At 38.1% G+C, this 16,529-nt stretch overlaps 1 protein-coding gene and 1 long non-coding RNA gene across 9 annotated transcripts; one reads left to right on the top strand and one right to left on the bottom strand.

Annotated features, from left to right (window-relative positions):
- Window positions 1–2,498: 2,498 nt before the first annotated feature.
- On the bottom strand, window positions 2,499–16,232 carry LOC122081882 (PHD finger-like domain-containing protein 5A). 8 transcript variants are annotated; one of them, XM_042649255.1, is made up of 4 exons: window positions 15,869–16,232; window positions 10,863–10,945; window positions 6,693–6,768; window positions 2,499–3,039 (listed from the first exon to the last, which is right to left on the bottom strand). In XM_042649255.1, the coding sequence occupies exon 4, from the start codon at window positions 2,995–2,997 to the stop codon at window positions 2,665–2,667; it is 333 nt and encodes a 110-aa protein (XP_042505189.1). In that variant the 5' UTR covers window positions 2,998–3,039; window positions 6,693–6,768; window positions 10,863–10,945; window positions 15,869–16,232; the 3' UTR covers window positions 2,499–2,664. The 8 variants fall into 8 exon arrangements, with proteins under 8 accessions (XP_042505189.1, XP_042505187.1, XP_042505185.1 ...); XM_042649253.1 differs by lacking the exons at window positions 6,693–6,768; window positions 15,869–16,232 and adding exons at window positions 4,199–4,447; window positions 14,537–14,701; XM_042649251.1 differs by lacking the exon at window positions 15,869–16,232 and adding an exon at window positions 14,537–14,700.
- LOC122081883 lies at window positions 15,442–16,286 on the top strand. The gene is made up of 2 exons (XR_006141245.1): window positions 15,442–15,580; window positions 15,759–16,286. It is a non-coding gene; the product is annotated as an uncharacterized LOC122081883 (long non-coding RNA).
- The last annotated feature ends 243 nt before the right edge of the window (window positions 16,287–16,529 follow it).

Raw genomic sequence — 16,529 nt, 5'->3', positions numbered from 1 at the left:
AAAAAGGGTAACAGAGGGAAAGTTATTAGTGAACTTGAATTGAATTTATAACATGTACTTTATTATGAAATTACTAACCTACCTCTCTGCAGATCCATGATCCATGCCCCGTATGGACGTGATTACGGGAATCCGTATTCCATATTTTAAAAATCGATTTTCAGAAACTATTATAATTCGTTTGAAATTTAACCAGATGAAAAAGATTTTGATTATGTTATAACCAACCCTAGTTACGCTAATAACTTCCCAAGAAAAAATATTATATTGTGAACAAGGTTTTCAAGTTTAGGATCGATACGGGTCAAGATCGGGTGGATTTACCTTGATTTAAAAAATAAAAAATTGGTATTTTGATACCTTATCATATCAGTAGATTGGTATCGAATTAGGATTGGTTTCGATCAATTTCGATTCAATCCAAGTGATCCAATTGATCCGATCCTATCTCTAAAATTGACTGTGGCACTATATTGGCATATTATTTTTTCCATTTTGTATGTTAAATATTTAATCGACATGAGAATACAATGCAACACCAAATTATTACAATAGAAATAATTTCCAGACTAGAACGTGATGTTGGCACCATTTGGTAACGTTCGGTTTTACTATTTCTGTGTTTTATTGTTCCCAGAAACGAAGAAATAGTCTAAAAAGCGTTTGATAAAGTTGTTCTGTTTCACTCGTTTCTACAATTCTACAAACGACTTTGACGAAACAAGTCTGACTTGGACTTGTTTCGTCGTTTCTATAAACCAATTTGAGAGAGAAAAAAAGGTTGTTGTACCCGATAAATCTCTCAACTATTTAAATCTAAAAAGAGGCAACCGAACCCCCTCTCTCCCTTTTGGGCATCTGATTATACTATTGGGTTTTTAGTGGCATTATGTCTACAAAAAAACGTTTTGAGAACCAAATTTATCAAAGACCAAAAAATCCGTTTTTGTTTTCAAAAACGTGAAAAGCCGTTTCTGCTGTTTTAGACACAGAAGCAACAGAAACGTTATCAAACGGTGCCTAATAAGCGTTTCTGGAATATTGCAGTTCCCATTTTTTTTCTTTTGCTAATGTAACCCCCATGGTCTCTTGTTTTGCAAACCCTAGAGCAATAAATTACATTTTTTTAAGTAAAAATGAATAGATCAAACTTCATTCTAGGGCATCATGATGGAATTTAGCATAAATTTTGTACCCACAACTAAGTGATGCAATAGTTGTAGAAATGCAACCCTAAAACGATGCAAAAAAGAATGAAAAAATAAGAACAAACAATGCACACAGATTTACAAGATTCGGTGAGATGAGATCCCTACTTCACTATTAATGGAGAATAGGATTGCAATGTTCATCCTCACACCTCTCAAATAACTAGTACAGAAAGAAAACATCACTACAAATATATAGTGAAAAAACCATAATACCATAAAAGTACCAAATTGTCCTCAGTAAACGAATTCCAAATATAAAAATTCGAGTGGGGGGAGGTAGGAGGACTGCCATTCTTTTAGGGGCCTACACCAATACCCCCTAGATTAAACTACGAGGGAATACATGACATCGTACCTCAACAACAATAAGGTTGTTCTATTCTAAATGGTCACTAGTTTAAATCAAAATACAATTTCTCTACAAAACAAGAGTAAGGTTACATTCATTATAACCCTCCACCTCGTGCACTAGATATACCGTATACCCCTTTCGTTCCGATAGCTAAAGTTGTTGATCTCTCCGAAGACCAATACCATATCCAATAGTACAATACTGAATCCATGCTCCAAAGACGTGGAAATCAAATAATACAATTTGTTGCATATTTTCATACATTCATCTTATTAGGGTGCCCCGCCTTAGACAAAGAAGAAACTCCCTCTGCAAAAAAGAACTTCGGAGCCCCTATTTGAGTAAAGCGCGCCCCCAATCCTCCAGTGAGTTTCAACCATTGAACGATTTCAAGCGCTAGAAGCATCACCATGTCATTAGTTTATTTTACATCTATTTTACCAGCATGAGTAATTCTACGTAGTAGCAGCACCCATTACCAAAAATTCGAAGTGCCTTATTTTTATAGCCTTTTCCTGCAGAAAAATGTTTTATTTAATGATGTCCTTAATCCTGATCTACCCTACCGCACAACCACGGTTTTAAAAATGGGAATAGAATCGCTGAACCGTCAGCCATTACAGAGCCAAATTCAGCAATTGACAAAGCTGATTCAAGCAAAAAAAAAAAAATCCTATGGTCACTGAGTTTTCAAATCTTAAGGCCAATTCTAGGGTTATTGGGACTGATTCAATCCCCGATTCCGTGTTTGGTGACATTAGTCACATCTCACAACCATGGTCTCAAACACCAGAATCAGATCAATCAAAAGAACAATCAAGATTTATTTCCACTTTTCAATTTTTTTTCTTTTTTCTTTGGAAAGGGGAAGAAATACAAGTCCAGTTTTTGTGTCCAAACACCGTTGTTCCGTCTATAGACTCTATACTGCCTTATGAGGCTAAGCCGCTAATGACATAAAAAGTCCCTCAAGACAGGAGTTCGATCTCCATCTCGTACATTAGGCAACAGAAAATCTTGAAACAAGACAGAGATGCCCCAAATAAAATCAAAAAACAATGTATGGATCATAGGGGACGAAATGAATTTAGCGTACGCCCTTCATCTTTTCTTGAAGCCATATTTCTTACGCTCGTAAAAGAGATCTGTTTTGGCACTCCCCAAATTGACGATCTTGGGACACCCATCCCTATCTTTCTCCTGCTGGGTACACTCTTTGCAGTAGTAGGCATCAGATATGCCAACCCCTCCACAAATCACACATCTGCCTTGGAATGATCCATAGTTGCATTCATCGCAGACCCGTACAAGGGTGCAAGGACGCACATACGAATCACAAATCACGCACTTGCCATCACATTTCTCGCAAAGCCGCCCAATGGCAATTCCTGGCTGCTTCCTACACATGATCAAATCTGGGTGATGCTTGGCCATGCTTCCTCAGATACTGCTTATTGCTTCAAGTGACCTGTTTACCTGCAGATATTACACGTCAGATCAGTGAAACTGGATAATTAGAACACAAACATCGAAGTAATGGCTCAGCAAGACACCAAATAGGGAAAAGAAGGGGGGGTAGTTCAGTGCTGGTGGTGGAGGGGGGGCCAGGAGGAGGGGATGAGTAGTAACATTTGGTGGTTCACACTTCACATCCAGTACTAGTAGATATCCTAAGAGCACTATTGTTTTTCAATGATAAACACAAATCATGCATACTTGTAAAAGGGTTGTCTAAATAGCTTCTCCAACTTTCAAAAGAAAATAATCGAACTTAAAACTACCAGGTCAGATGAATTTTGGGGAAATGGAATGTCAAATGGAACCAATTGAATGGCATTCCCAGATCCCCCCACCCTTAGCTGTGCAACATTTAGCCTCTCTGGCAAAGTTTATATTTACTTTTATTGTCTATTTATGAATAATCCATAAAAATCATAGATTATGGGTTATAAATAACAATCGTTTGGTTACTACTAGACATGATAGATTATACAATGAAAATATAGGTTTGGCACGCCTAGTGCAAAATATTATGAAACATTGAATATTTTATCAAAGATGTGCTTTGTATGAAGTACATCTATATTTGAACATAGGGACCCACACAATGGTGGGATCTACTGCAAAGTATACATCAATGTTGTCAGTCTCACCATCACTGTTGTCATCTTCAATGTACTCCAAAAAATGTATACACATCCAATTACAATAAGTGGTTTCAACGGAGAATCAATATCGGAGACTCTATTACATTCCCTATCCATACCAACTGTTCGTACATAACTCATTAAACATATATAACATATATAGGTCCAACTTAAAAATCCAAAATGAAAAGAACATCCACGAGTTCTAAGTAATTTTGGAGATGACTTGATATTTTTCACCTAATATCCTCTCAGCTGTTCTTGTTCTAATGAGATTTGGGGTGCGATGCTTTAACTTCTGGCTGGAAGTTCGCCAACTAAATCAGTTTCTAGAGAAGCTAATTGGAATTTTTCTTGGTTTTGGGGGAAAATCCTAGTTGATAACAAAGACAATTTTTATATTTTCTAAAATCTATCATATCTGGATGGAAAGTTTAGAAAATAATGCATTCAGGTAAGGACAACAGCTCCAATGGTTGTTATTTTACTCATGAATGTCAAAGTTAGGCATGTTGCTCTTCCAATGAGATGCACGATCATTTTTCACGAGGTGATTCGATTCTATCACTGTGGCTTCGGGGGCTCCAACTGGACTGGACAGTTCCTTTCCTTGCTTTCTTATGCTTAAGCATGTGTGGAGAGAGAACCGCTCCAGTTACTTTTTCTTACTTTGTATTTTAAACCACATTGTGAGTTGATATTGGATCCTTCTGATTTCCCTAGAGATTGATTATGCCCTGTACAAAAGGATGCCAAATTATGTAATATTCTCAGCTGTAGTTTCATATATCTTCTATCATGAAATCTAAATACCAAAAAATAATAATAACAAGGTATTCTAAAAACAAGAGTTTAAACTGGGAATCATTAAGAAAGAAATCCTCTACATGATGCAGCATCTACAAAGTCCCTGATAAAATAAGTAATAAATACTTGCAGCAAATTTAATGTAGACTAGGGTAGAGGTCTAACCAAGTCTCAATCTACAGGAACTTTGAACCCAAGAACAACCAAAAAAAATATCCACAATAATCCACGGCAGATTTATATTCCAGCAATACAGAACCAGACCACAGGTTTAAGAATATCAGTAGGTATGGATTTGACAACCAAACCAGACCCACCCGTGTATCAGAAATTAACTTCAGCAACAACCCAGAAACAGTACCGAACCCACAGAACAGCAACACAGGGATTAAACAAACCAGTAGCAGTTTAGAACTAATCCAGAGACTATTAAAGTGCTAACAGTCTTCAGAAATCACAACAGATATTCAGCAGTACAGCAGGTTATCGATCTCAACAGAATAACAGCAGAGTCCAATCCAACAATGATTCTTAGAACTAAACCAGGAACAGATGGGAGTCCATTCAGATTTAAGTTAACAGAATACTAAGAACAGCAGTCCAGAAAACACTATTCAAACCAGCAGACCAGAATGTAGAAAATAGAAACTTCAGTTCACTAAAAGACGAAAATATGGAGATTTTGAATATCTTCCAAACGACAGCTCAGAACCAGTCCTCCTCAAGGTCGATCCACAAGGAAGGTCAGAGGAACAATCTACCTCAATTTGAGGCCTAAAAAAGGGCTGGAACTAGCTCCAGCAAAAGAGGCCGAGAGGTACTTTTCAGAATTTCTGGGCAGAAAAAATTAACATACCTATTCTGAGCAGTAGCAGATCTATGAAAACAAAACTTGAGAGTAATTAAAGAGCAGTATGGAGTTATTTGTAGGGCCCTCCTGGACTTCACGCCGCAAGGAGTCGCTGGATCGAACACCAACCCTTCTTCCTCGATCTAACACAAGGAAATAGCCATGGATACCCAGCGGCAGCAATAAGAGAGTTGTTTTCTTATTAGTCAAAATCGTGGCTCATAAAAGAGCCATATCCTTTATTTATAATGATGGGGAGGGTTTACAAATAATAGTAACTCAGAGTTACTAAAAACTGATTACAAGAAGCTACTAAAAATTAGAAATTGGAATCTAATGAAAATAAAAACTAGTCTTGACAGAAATTAGAAACTAATTTAGGACTTCAAAATAGAAACTAAATAACTAATTAGTAACCCCATCAGCAGCCCAAATCGTGGGCTGACTTGGACCCAGATCTGGGTCGACCCAGTCAGCCACTTGGGTCGACCTTGGTCTTGGTTCTCCTTGTGTAAACCCTTGTCGGTACTGCATCAAAATTCTGATTAGTTTAAAATCAGCCAAGAAAGAAACAACTTCAAATCATGATCTCTTCCAAAATCAGTCTACAGAATACCCAGTTAGAAAACACTGAAGGACTTATAATTAAGAATTTAAATTATTGCAGAGTGAAAACCCGTTCAAGAATTTTATTTTATTTTATCTGATGGGGAAAGGGTGTTTCCATTACAAACCCTTGGGCGTTCCTCAGTTGAATAGCTCCATATTGCAAGCTCAAACCAAAAGAGAAACACACTAGTAAAAAAAATGAATGAAAAAACAAGTTACTTGGAGCTCTATGAGACAACGAAGAGAAAACAAGAAGGCTGCCTTTCAATCCAGGCCTTGAATACAACCCGTGGGCAGAAATATCTAATCAAATCAGTGAGGGAGAAACAGGAACACCCAAAACCAGAGCCATTAGGGATGTCACAAGAACTGCTTCAAAACCCAGAAAGATCACAAAGCAAACTGAAATTCCTCATTGACGATGTTTTGCCAAGGAGGGCACTTCAAAGGACAATAAGCTCTCCAATGTCATATGACGAAGATATTGATAAGAAGGTAGGATGTTTATTGTGAATTTCTATAGGCAACTTCACATGGAAAGAAGGGTCTCACTCAATCTTCAAAATTGCAGAGTAGATAGATTGGGGAGCACTAGATCGGATTCATGAAGATGGGTTTTTATTCTTTGTTGATTCAATTGGAACAGATATATTACTTACCAAAAAAAAATGGAAGGGAGATATCCACCCAAGAAAAATCAGGATGATAGAAAGTACCTGCGGATGTGTTTCCTGGAGTTCTTCAGCCAAGCTAGGACTCTTATCTCGTCTTTTGATGAACAGGAATCCAACTCTTGCAAATAGGAATGTGAAGGGATTTTTATTTTAAAAAAAAAAAAAAAGTTATGCAATTTTACCCCTTCATCCTTAGTTTTGAGCAGTTACAACACATGCTTATCAAATGGTTTAGCGCATAAATAACAACAATCGCTTTATCGCAACAAATCATATACACCTCTCAAGTCTCAACCTGTTTATGAATTTATTGGTATATTGAGTTATTTTAATGAGAAATAGGAGTTATAAACATTACCAAACGCCTCTATTTATGTTTATCTGACAGATAAGCAAAAAATTTAAACTATAGCAAAGAGAGCCTTAATGTTGTATGTCAAAGACCGGCCCAACCACACCAAGAGTTGCATATATTGGAGGGAGGAAACCTTCTTGCTTATAAGCCCAAGACCCTCCTCAAAGCTGACCGATGTGGGATTGGGATTGGGATTGGGAAGGAGTCTGAGTCCATAACAATCTGATGCAGAATTGATGTTGTTGAACCGGGTTGACCCTTCGGGCAATCTCAACCGAGATAAACCGGGTCCGATTGGATCTTTGGATTCATTAGGATCTTTAGGATTTTTTTTTGTTTTGGAACTATTTGCAATCTTTTAATTTGGGTAGTTAATAGTCAATGAGAGAGTTACCAATTTAAGTTTTATTCTGTTTCTAATTTCATTAGTTAGAATTTAGGAATCAAATTAGGAGTTGCTAATTTAGTTTAGATTTTAATTAGGCAAGTTTGAATTTTTAGTTTCTTATATAAAGGCATATAACCGATGAGTATTGGTGGTGTTTTATGATGAATTAATCAATTGGTTGAAAACTAGTGGTTTGCTTGGTCAGGTGAACTTCTTCCCCTTCCCCATTCTTCTCTTCTCCCCTGCAACAATTTCTTCCCTATTTCTATCTCCTCCATCAAGTGGTATCAGAGCTGAAGGATCCTATCCTTCGTCGTTCTCTTTCTTTCCCTTCTTTCCCATAGCTGTGTTCCAACCCTTATTACCTTACTTCTGTTCTCTGCCGGGAACTGAGATGAAAAAAAAAAAAAAAAATCTGTTGAAACCCAACCCCACCCCAGTGCCTCTTCAAGCACATACCATTGACCCATTCCACCTCTGTAACCCTCGATCAGAACCCCCTCTTCTTCCTAGGCTTTCGTCTGCAGGTAAAAAAAAAAAACGATTGTCTCTGTTCAGAACAGAGAAGTCAAACCATACCACCACCCGTTTTCTTTTCCGCCTACTTCGACTGAACCTCTTTGTTGAGAGTTCCAGCAGCATCCAGCAAAAGAAAAAAAAAAAAAAAGAAAAAGAAGACAAGAGGAGAGCGTGGAATAGAACCAAAAAAAAAAAAGAAGCAGACCAGCAGAGAGAAAGAACAGAAGAAGAAAGAGAGAGAGAGAGAGAGAGACCGAGAATCATACCTATTTCTGCCTCCCGTCGAGAGTCCTCTTCCCAGTCGCTGTTTTCCCCTGGTTTCAGCAAGCTTCTCCTCCCACTCGTTGGTTTCCAACTCCACGAAAGAGGTAGAAAGAAGAAAACCCCTTTTTCTCTCGGTACTTCCCCCCATACGATTTCTTTTAGTTCTTTTCTTTTATTTTTTTTTTTATCTTCCATTATTAACCCCTCTTTTCCATTCCTATTCTAAGTTCTCCTTGTTTTTAACTTGCTTTCAATATTACCTTTTTCCATACGTTTGGTGAGTTGTTACTTGAACCTTCAATATTACATCCTTGCCACTCACTCAAGGACTTCAGCTTATTTACAAATCTGCCACTCTTTGCTTGTGAATTGAGTATTTGTGTATTGGAGGGTCCACAAGTGATCCAATCATGGAGTACTTTGTGTTTAAATTCCAAGTTCGGTTGCCCAATGGAAAGTCTACTAAATTGTTAATTGATGAACGACTAAATGACAATTTTGTCTCACGATCTGTGGTGGATATGTTGTCATAGACCAATCAGATCATTTTTGAATCAGAGGATGATGCCTTTGTTGAATTTTATGTTCCTCCTCATTATGATGGTGCTTTTTGTGAAGTGTCTGACTCTCCTCAACGCATCATTAAATTGGGTCGAGGTTGGTTGGAACAACGGAACGGTATCCTAGATCGTAACAATAATGTGTGCACCCTCTAGGCTCACCACATGCATAAAAAATTTGATCTTCATGGATTGGTTACGTCAAAGAAAATGATACCCCCAGTACAACCACAAGTTGAACCAGAGACATCAACACAAGTGGAAGACCGTCCTATTGTGGAACAGGTGAAGACAACAGAAAGAGAGAAAATCATGGATCAGGTAACAAAAGACATCAATGCAGTGCCAATTGTTGACCATCATGAGTTCGTTCTTCCCCATGATTTTCCATACTTGAATGCACCTCCAAAGCTTCATATTATGGATTTTGTTCGCGATGCAGATGACGAGCAATTAACCCCCGTTCATGAGTTTTTGTTATCATTCTTTAAAACTCGTGGACGATTTTTTCTCAACATCAGGAGAGTTGATGCAGAATTGATACTGTTGAACCGGGTTGACCCTTCGGGCAATCTCAACCGAGATAAACCGGGTCCGATTGGATCTTTGGATTCATTAGGATCTTTGGGATTTTTTTTTTGTTTGGGAATTATTTGCAATCTTTTAATTTGGGTAGTTAATAGTCAATTAGGGAGTTACTAATTTGAGTTTTATTCTGTTTCTAATTTCATTAGTTAGAATTTAGGAATCAAATCAGGAGTTGCTAATTTAGTTTAGATTTTAATTAGGCAAGTTTGAATTTTCAGTTTCTTATATAAAGGCATGTAACTGATGAGTATTGGTGGTGTTTTATGATGAATTAATCATTTGGTTAAAACCTTGTAGTTTGCTTGGTCGTGTGAACTTCTTCCCCTTTCCCATTCTTCTCTTCTCCCATACAATAATTTCTTCCCTATTTCTATCTCCATCTCCCCATCTCAATCCTTGATGCCCTTGACTGGGGAGCCCACACTGCAGGGCCCCAAACCCACATCCCCAATGTCTCCGGTCCAGCTCTGATGCTCTGATATCACTTGTCACATTCTGGTCCAACCACCCCAAAAGATGCACCTATTGGGGGAGGAAACTTCCCCACTTACAAGGCCAAGACCCTCCCCAAAGCTGGCCAATGTGGGATTAGGAGGGAGTTTGAGTCTGTGATATGTAGCTGAGCAAGGCCAAGCTCCCCAGTTCCTTGCCTATGCAAACCTTGTAAGGCTGGCTTGAAGCTTGGCCCATGAACTGAATGTGAGATTATCTAAGCTAGCTGATGCAAGATTGATAGAATGAAGACCATGGCCTATTCTAGTCCTGTTGATCATGGTTTGAACCAGTTTTCCAGTTTAACTGAACCTGGCCCAAATTTTGGTTCAGATCTGCATCACCCAGCTCATTTTAATGGGCTTAATTTCCAGACTCTAATAGGTTATAAGGGCTTTGGGCACTTTACTTTTGGGTCTGTAAGTTTCTAAAACTGTGGCCTAAGTTTATATTTTTTTAGCAAAAGCAATTACTCTCAATCCAACAATCATCTATGGCTGATCTTTTGAAGTATTCAAAAGGACCTTTCAACCTCCGTTCAACAGCAGTTATAGCCCCATCCGAGGATGCCATTGGCTGCTACTGTTGATTGTTCCATAATTTCTGTTTTGGGATTGGTTCTGTAACCCTAACTCTGGTCATCAATTGTGAATAGTATTCTAAGGTTTACTCATGGAAAATATTACCTATTGTTGGTACTAATTTAAGGGTGTCCTGACCTAGGGATGAAGGGGTTTCTCATAGTTTCTAATTTTCGCAGCAAGCTGCCATATATAGTCAGCCTTCTGTGGGGACTAACCTAGCCATTGGATAATGTCTACACTTTTGTGTCCTTATAATAGTGTTGATTCCTTATTGTAGACTTTTGTTATAAACCCTACTACTACTATTATTTAAGGGTATAACCTGCTGTATCACAGTGCATTCGATCCTACCATCGGGTTGAGAATCTTACTTGCTGTTTAGTGGACCCGGCCCTAACAAGAAAGAAACTTTTCAAGCATTAATAACAAGCTCCAAAGAAACAAATAGGTAAGAATAGAAACCTGCAAATAGGTACGGACTGCAGGGAATCCTTTGTGTACTTGGAGCACCTCAAGACGGAAGACAAAGAACTCCCAAGGAAAACCTGCAAATAGGTAAGAACTGAAATCTGTTAGACAAATTGATAAATTAGTTTCGAAACAAAAAATCAATTTGTCTCCGTTGCATTATGATTTCAGTTCCTAAAACTCAAACCCAAAGGACTTTAGATTCTGGAGAAAATTCAATCAACGTTTCTGAGATAAAGAGATAAATAGGTGAGAAAACAAACTCCCGAACTGGCTCCAAACCCATAACCAAACTGCAGAGGAAGAGTGAGAAAGAGAGAGATTTACCTCCCACACCAGGCAAGGGCAAGGGCAAGGGCAAGGGCAAGGGCAAGGGCGGGGGCGGGGCAAGGGCAAAAGGGCGGGGCGGGGGCAAAGGCGGGGCGGGGGGCGGCCGGGGCGGGGGCGGGGGCGGGGGCGGGGGCGAGGGCGAGTGAGAGTGAGAGTTCACAGAGAGGGAGGGAGGAGTGACGAGAAATATCAGAAACTTCAAGGAAGAAAGAAGAGGGGTTAGGGTTGAGGATGATTGTCGAAGGCTTTCACAGGTTATAGAGAGAGAGCATATAGGTGAACAATCAAGAAAAAAACATGTTTCTGTTTTAATATTATTTCTTAGCAGGAAAAAAAAAACACAGAAATACTGCAGAAGAGGAAAATAGGGCCCCGCTTGTTAACACTTCTGTTCCGCATAAGTGTTTATGACCTAGAAGTGTTATTTCTTATTTTTGTTCTCAGGAAATGATTATGCAGGAGTAAAACAAGTTTTCTAATACGACGTAAAAAGTGTTTCTGAATTAGAAAAGAAATGGAAAAACGCTGAAAGGTAATTTAACAGAAGCACTTTTGGCACTTCAACAATACTAATTTTTAATATTGAACTATACATTGAGGTTTAAATACGTTTTCTCAAATCCTTTTTAAAATTGTTGTTAGACAACAGTACTGGCCAAATGGGAAGCTCTACATATCCAGTAAGTACAAAAATGTCATCATTAAAAATAACACCATTAGACTTCTACCATACGAACACATGGGATGTTGTGATTGTTCTGTCATTGTCTGCAAGTAATAATAAGTCAATAAGATTACTATATATCATTCAGTGAAGTAATGACACCAACATGGTTGAAAATATACTAATTGTTCAAGTAGTGCATGCAATTCAATAAGATCAATGATAATCCAAATAATAATAAATAAATAAAAAAGAGAGATGCAAATGAGTGACATGTACAATATCAAAATAAAACTTCTCCATAATGTTTAAAACCTCGACCCTCCCAAGAGTTTAGAAATTTGTTTTATTAACTAGGCAATCATGCCAAGCGCATCATTCAAAAAAAAAAATGTTAGTAAATAGTAATGATCCATACCCAGAAGAATTTGGATATGAATGATAAGGAGTTTAGATCATAGGGTCAGTAGTGGCAACATAAGCAATAACATGGCCTGCTAAATCTCACAGGGATAGAAGGCTTTCATCTGATTTTTCATGGCTGCATTCAAGCTATCAATATCGGCAAAACCCTTTTTTTTTTTTTTTTTTTTTAAAGCATGGCACAGTCATTTGATTCCCATGCTCATTACTTGACACTATTTATAATCTGATTGTATAAGACTGTGAAAATAATGAACTTTGAAGAACTTTGCATGGGTATACCTACAATTTTTTATTAGTGGAGGGATTAGGCTGCATTTGGTTTAGTTTCCCAGTACCAAAAGCTACCAACAAGAATTGTCTACCATGGTAATTTTTCCTAACTAAGCATCACAGCACAAGACAGTCCATTAGACCAATTTTGATCCGTAGGAATGGAAATGCTGATGAAACTTCAGCAGAAAGGGCAATTGAGTTAAGGATGTAAAAGGCTGAACAGAGGCCAATCAACATGGTATTCTATGGAACCTACTCCATCACACTCCAGATTTCCACATAATCTTTTTTATTTTTTTAAATAAAAAAAATATTAATTTCCCTTTTCCTTTCTGAAGAAGCGAAAGAAAGGGGTATGACCGTATGAGCCAACCCTCTCCCACCCCCTTAAAAAAAAAAAAAAAGAAATCAATTGGATCCCATAACTAAAACTTAGATCACATCATACAGGCCTTTAAAATAAAAAAAAAAAGGGGGGGGGGGGGAGAATAGAAAGGAAGAAAAACGTAATTTTTAATCTGAGAAAAAGCCTTAGTTTCATTCATCCAATGGTTTAGGGAAAAGACACCAGCTATTGGAGCATGTGCCAACTGAGCAAGCAAATTAATGAATTTTTTTTCTCTCTTAGCAACTGCTGTAGCAAACCAACAAAAATACTATCCCAAACCTAGAAAAAGCACAAAAGTTCATTGAATTCTCCAGTGCTATTCAACTTACTTTCATTTCAGAAAACCATAAAAGAGTGTTAATACTGCTTCTCCCCAATGAGAAGAACAGCATATCATACCATCAAAGTTTAATCTTACGTCTCACTACGGCTATTTTCTGTCTGCACTAATTTCTCAATGTTATTAAAAAGGGAAAATCATCCTGCATTTAGTGAACCAAGAGCAAACCCATGTAGGGGAACACACCAAGTATAAAATGGAACTAATAGAGACCCCATGGAAAATAGCTTCTTAAGCTCTTAAAAGTTGCCAAACCCAATTCGTCAAAATAGCTTGAGTGTAGCATTCCTTTGAAGTTATGTTCGACACAAGAGAAGTAAAGGTATATAAAAATATAACCATCACAGTCGACATGAACAGATACATGACAACAGGCCATCAAGACTTGCGACGGTTGTCTTGTATCTGTTCTGTTCTTGTGATGACAACAATTGCTATATTTTGATATAGTCTAATTAGTACAAGAATATAGAAAGCAAACTCCACTTGGCAAGCATGCGGACTCCTAAAACTTTTGTCATCCAAGTGGCCTCATATGCTGCCACAATGTTGAGAAAGCTAATCCATCGAACAGTAAAATCAGTTGCCTTATGAAGTTCTTAAATAGGATTTTCTTTAGTGTTGTCTGTTGAGCTTATATCTCAACAAAAAAAAAAGCATGAGAGGAGAGGTTAGGGGTTGATATTAACTATTCCCTCATCGGCTTAGGCTATCTCTTCTCCGTGAAGGGTCCAAAGGACTATCAAATTGATAGGAGCAATAATGCCGTTTGCATTTTATCAAACAGTTGGTATTCAAGGAATCAAAGCAACGGTTGAGGAACATCAACCATGGAATCAAAATAAGTTACACTTCAACTCTAAATATGGCACAAGCACCCCCCCCCATCAAGACATCAATACCACCCTCTGGAAGAAATTAATTTACAAACCAATATAAGCTTCAATAAAGCCAGGTGAACTTTGTGGACTATGACCCCTCTCACAACTCCCTACGCCATTAAAAATCCCCAAAAACCAACAAATGAAATGGTTCACTAAGAGAAGAACACAGAGAAACCTAGAAAGAGAACTAGAGAACGAAGACGTATCACAAGGTCAGATTACTTGCACAAAGATAATAACCGAAAAAAAAAATCTAAGAAACCAAGTTCATCGAAGGAAACCGAAACCAAAACCCAAACCACAAACAAAAACGATCGAAAAGACAACGTCAGAAGATTAGAAGTAGAGAGAGAGAACTCTCACCTGGGACGATGCGGAGACCTCGACGACGGCAGCGGACTAAGATTTAGCGGCAAAGTATTTCGGAGCCCACTGGGTTACACAAAATTGACCCCAAAAGAGTAAAATCATGTGTAAAGTGTAACTTGAGCAAAAGGAAAGAGGGTTGTGCCATGCGTGATCGAGATTCGAGATTCGAGATTCGAGATTGTTCGATTTGTGGTGGCTCAGCCCGGATTTAAAATTAAAATTACAATATTACCCTCACAACACCAGGTGGAATGAGGAGAAAAGGTGGTGAAGGGAAAGGGCAGTGGGAGGGAGAGATGGGGGACAAAACAATTGGAGTGGGGATAGACCAAATAGAGGTGAGAGTGGGAAAATAATCCTCTGTTTTTCTCATTCCTGTTTTTTCGGGTTGAAATCGTCTGCAATTCCGATCTCCTACAATTCCGTACAATACCACATTCAGGCGGTGACACGTGTATTGATACCAATACAATGGTCCAGATCTGGTACAACTAATAAAACATTAAATCAATGAAAAGACATTTAAATCAGATCTGGGCCATTGTATTGGTATCAATACATGTGTCATCGCCTGAAGGTGGTATTGCACGGAATTGTACGAGATCGGAATTACAGACGATTTTTTTCCCTATTTTTCCTTGTTTTGCTAGATGAAAATCGTCTGCAATTTCGATCTCGTACAATTCCGTGAAATACCCTCTTTAGGGGGTAACACGTGTATTGATATCAATACAATGGTCCAGATCTGGTACAACCAATAAAATCTCAAGTCATTTAAATCAGATCTGGACCATTGTATTGGTATCAATACACGTGTCACCCCTAAATGGGGTATTTCACGGAATTGTACAAGATCAGAATTACAGACGATTTCAACCCTTGTCTTGCTACCTGGACGCAACACATTGACAACTTTAAGACCAACAGAGGATTTTGATCCGTGAGAGTGAGCGCGCAAAGGGAGAGCAGGGGCGAAAAATGGGAGTTCGAGGCCACTGTTGGCAAAAACGGGATTGCCAAAAAAATCGGAGACGTACGGTACGGGTTTGGTTTGTCCCTTTCCCTCTGTTCTCTCTCATTCTCTATTATCCCCTATGTCGTTTGATTTGCAGAATTTTGTTTCGCCATTATCCCTTTGTGGGTTGTTTTATCACTACGTGATACACAATACAACCCTCTAATTTCTGCTCTGGGGTTTATATTTCATGTTTCTAAGAGAAAAACTATAGCAATGCTTATGCAACAAATATGGTGGAAGTAAACTTGCTATCTCAGAAATACAAAGAAGATAAAACAAAGCAGCAAAGCTTAAGGTGGAAGACGAACAGGAACTGGATACGGCGTCGTCTCTGGCAGCCTAGCTTGAGTTCTTGATCGATTGTGAATGTGGCCCTGTAGGTTTCGGCCTGGATAATTAGGTGGAGTTGTAGCGGGCTTCTACCGGTCTTCTGATCTTCTCTAATAGCAAGATCGATCCAGAAATGTTGGAGCACTTGAGCTTGAGTTGCGAGAGATGTTGGAGAGCTTTCTAGAAAATAAAGACGCTGGAGGTTAGGAATGGGAGAAATGCAGGAAAAAATGCGAAGTTCTGCACTGCCATACAACCCCTAATTTTGTGCTCCTGGTGCAAGATGGTGGTCCGATGATCGCCTGACCAGTACTGATTGAATACTATGGTTAGCAATAACCAACTGTTGTAGCCTGATTAGCACATTTAATCCGATTATAACCTATTCAGTGACAATTATAACTCAGTTTTTTTTTTTTTTTTTTTTTGGGCTCCTTTGCAATGGAAATTTGAAGGGAAGAAAAATGAAATTTTTATAATTTAAAAATGAAAGTGTATAATCATTATCTCATGTGATTGTATAAACTACTTAATTTTTTAATCATATTTAGTAATAATATATTTTACATATAATTTTTATTTTACATATTATAAAAAGAGTTTTGGATGTAAAATAAAGTGAAATTTTATAACCAAATA

The sequence above is a fragment of the Macadamia integrifolia genome, chromosome 6 (assembly GCF_013358625.1).
Source record: "Macadamia integrifolia cultivar HAES 741 chromosome 6, SCU_Mint_v3, whole genome shotgun sequence".
NCBI lineage: Eukaryota > Viridiplantae > Streptophyta > Magnoliopsida > Proteales > Proteaceae > Macadamia > Macadamia integrifolia.
This window is presented reverse-complemented; position numbering and strand designations above follow the sequence as displayed.

Bases quoted from the DNA above. Each gene is read 5' to 3' on its own strand.
- LOC122081882 (XM_042649255.1), bottom strand. From the start codon at position 2,997: ATGGCCAAGCATCACCCAGATTTGATCATGTGTAGGAAGCAGCCAGGA.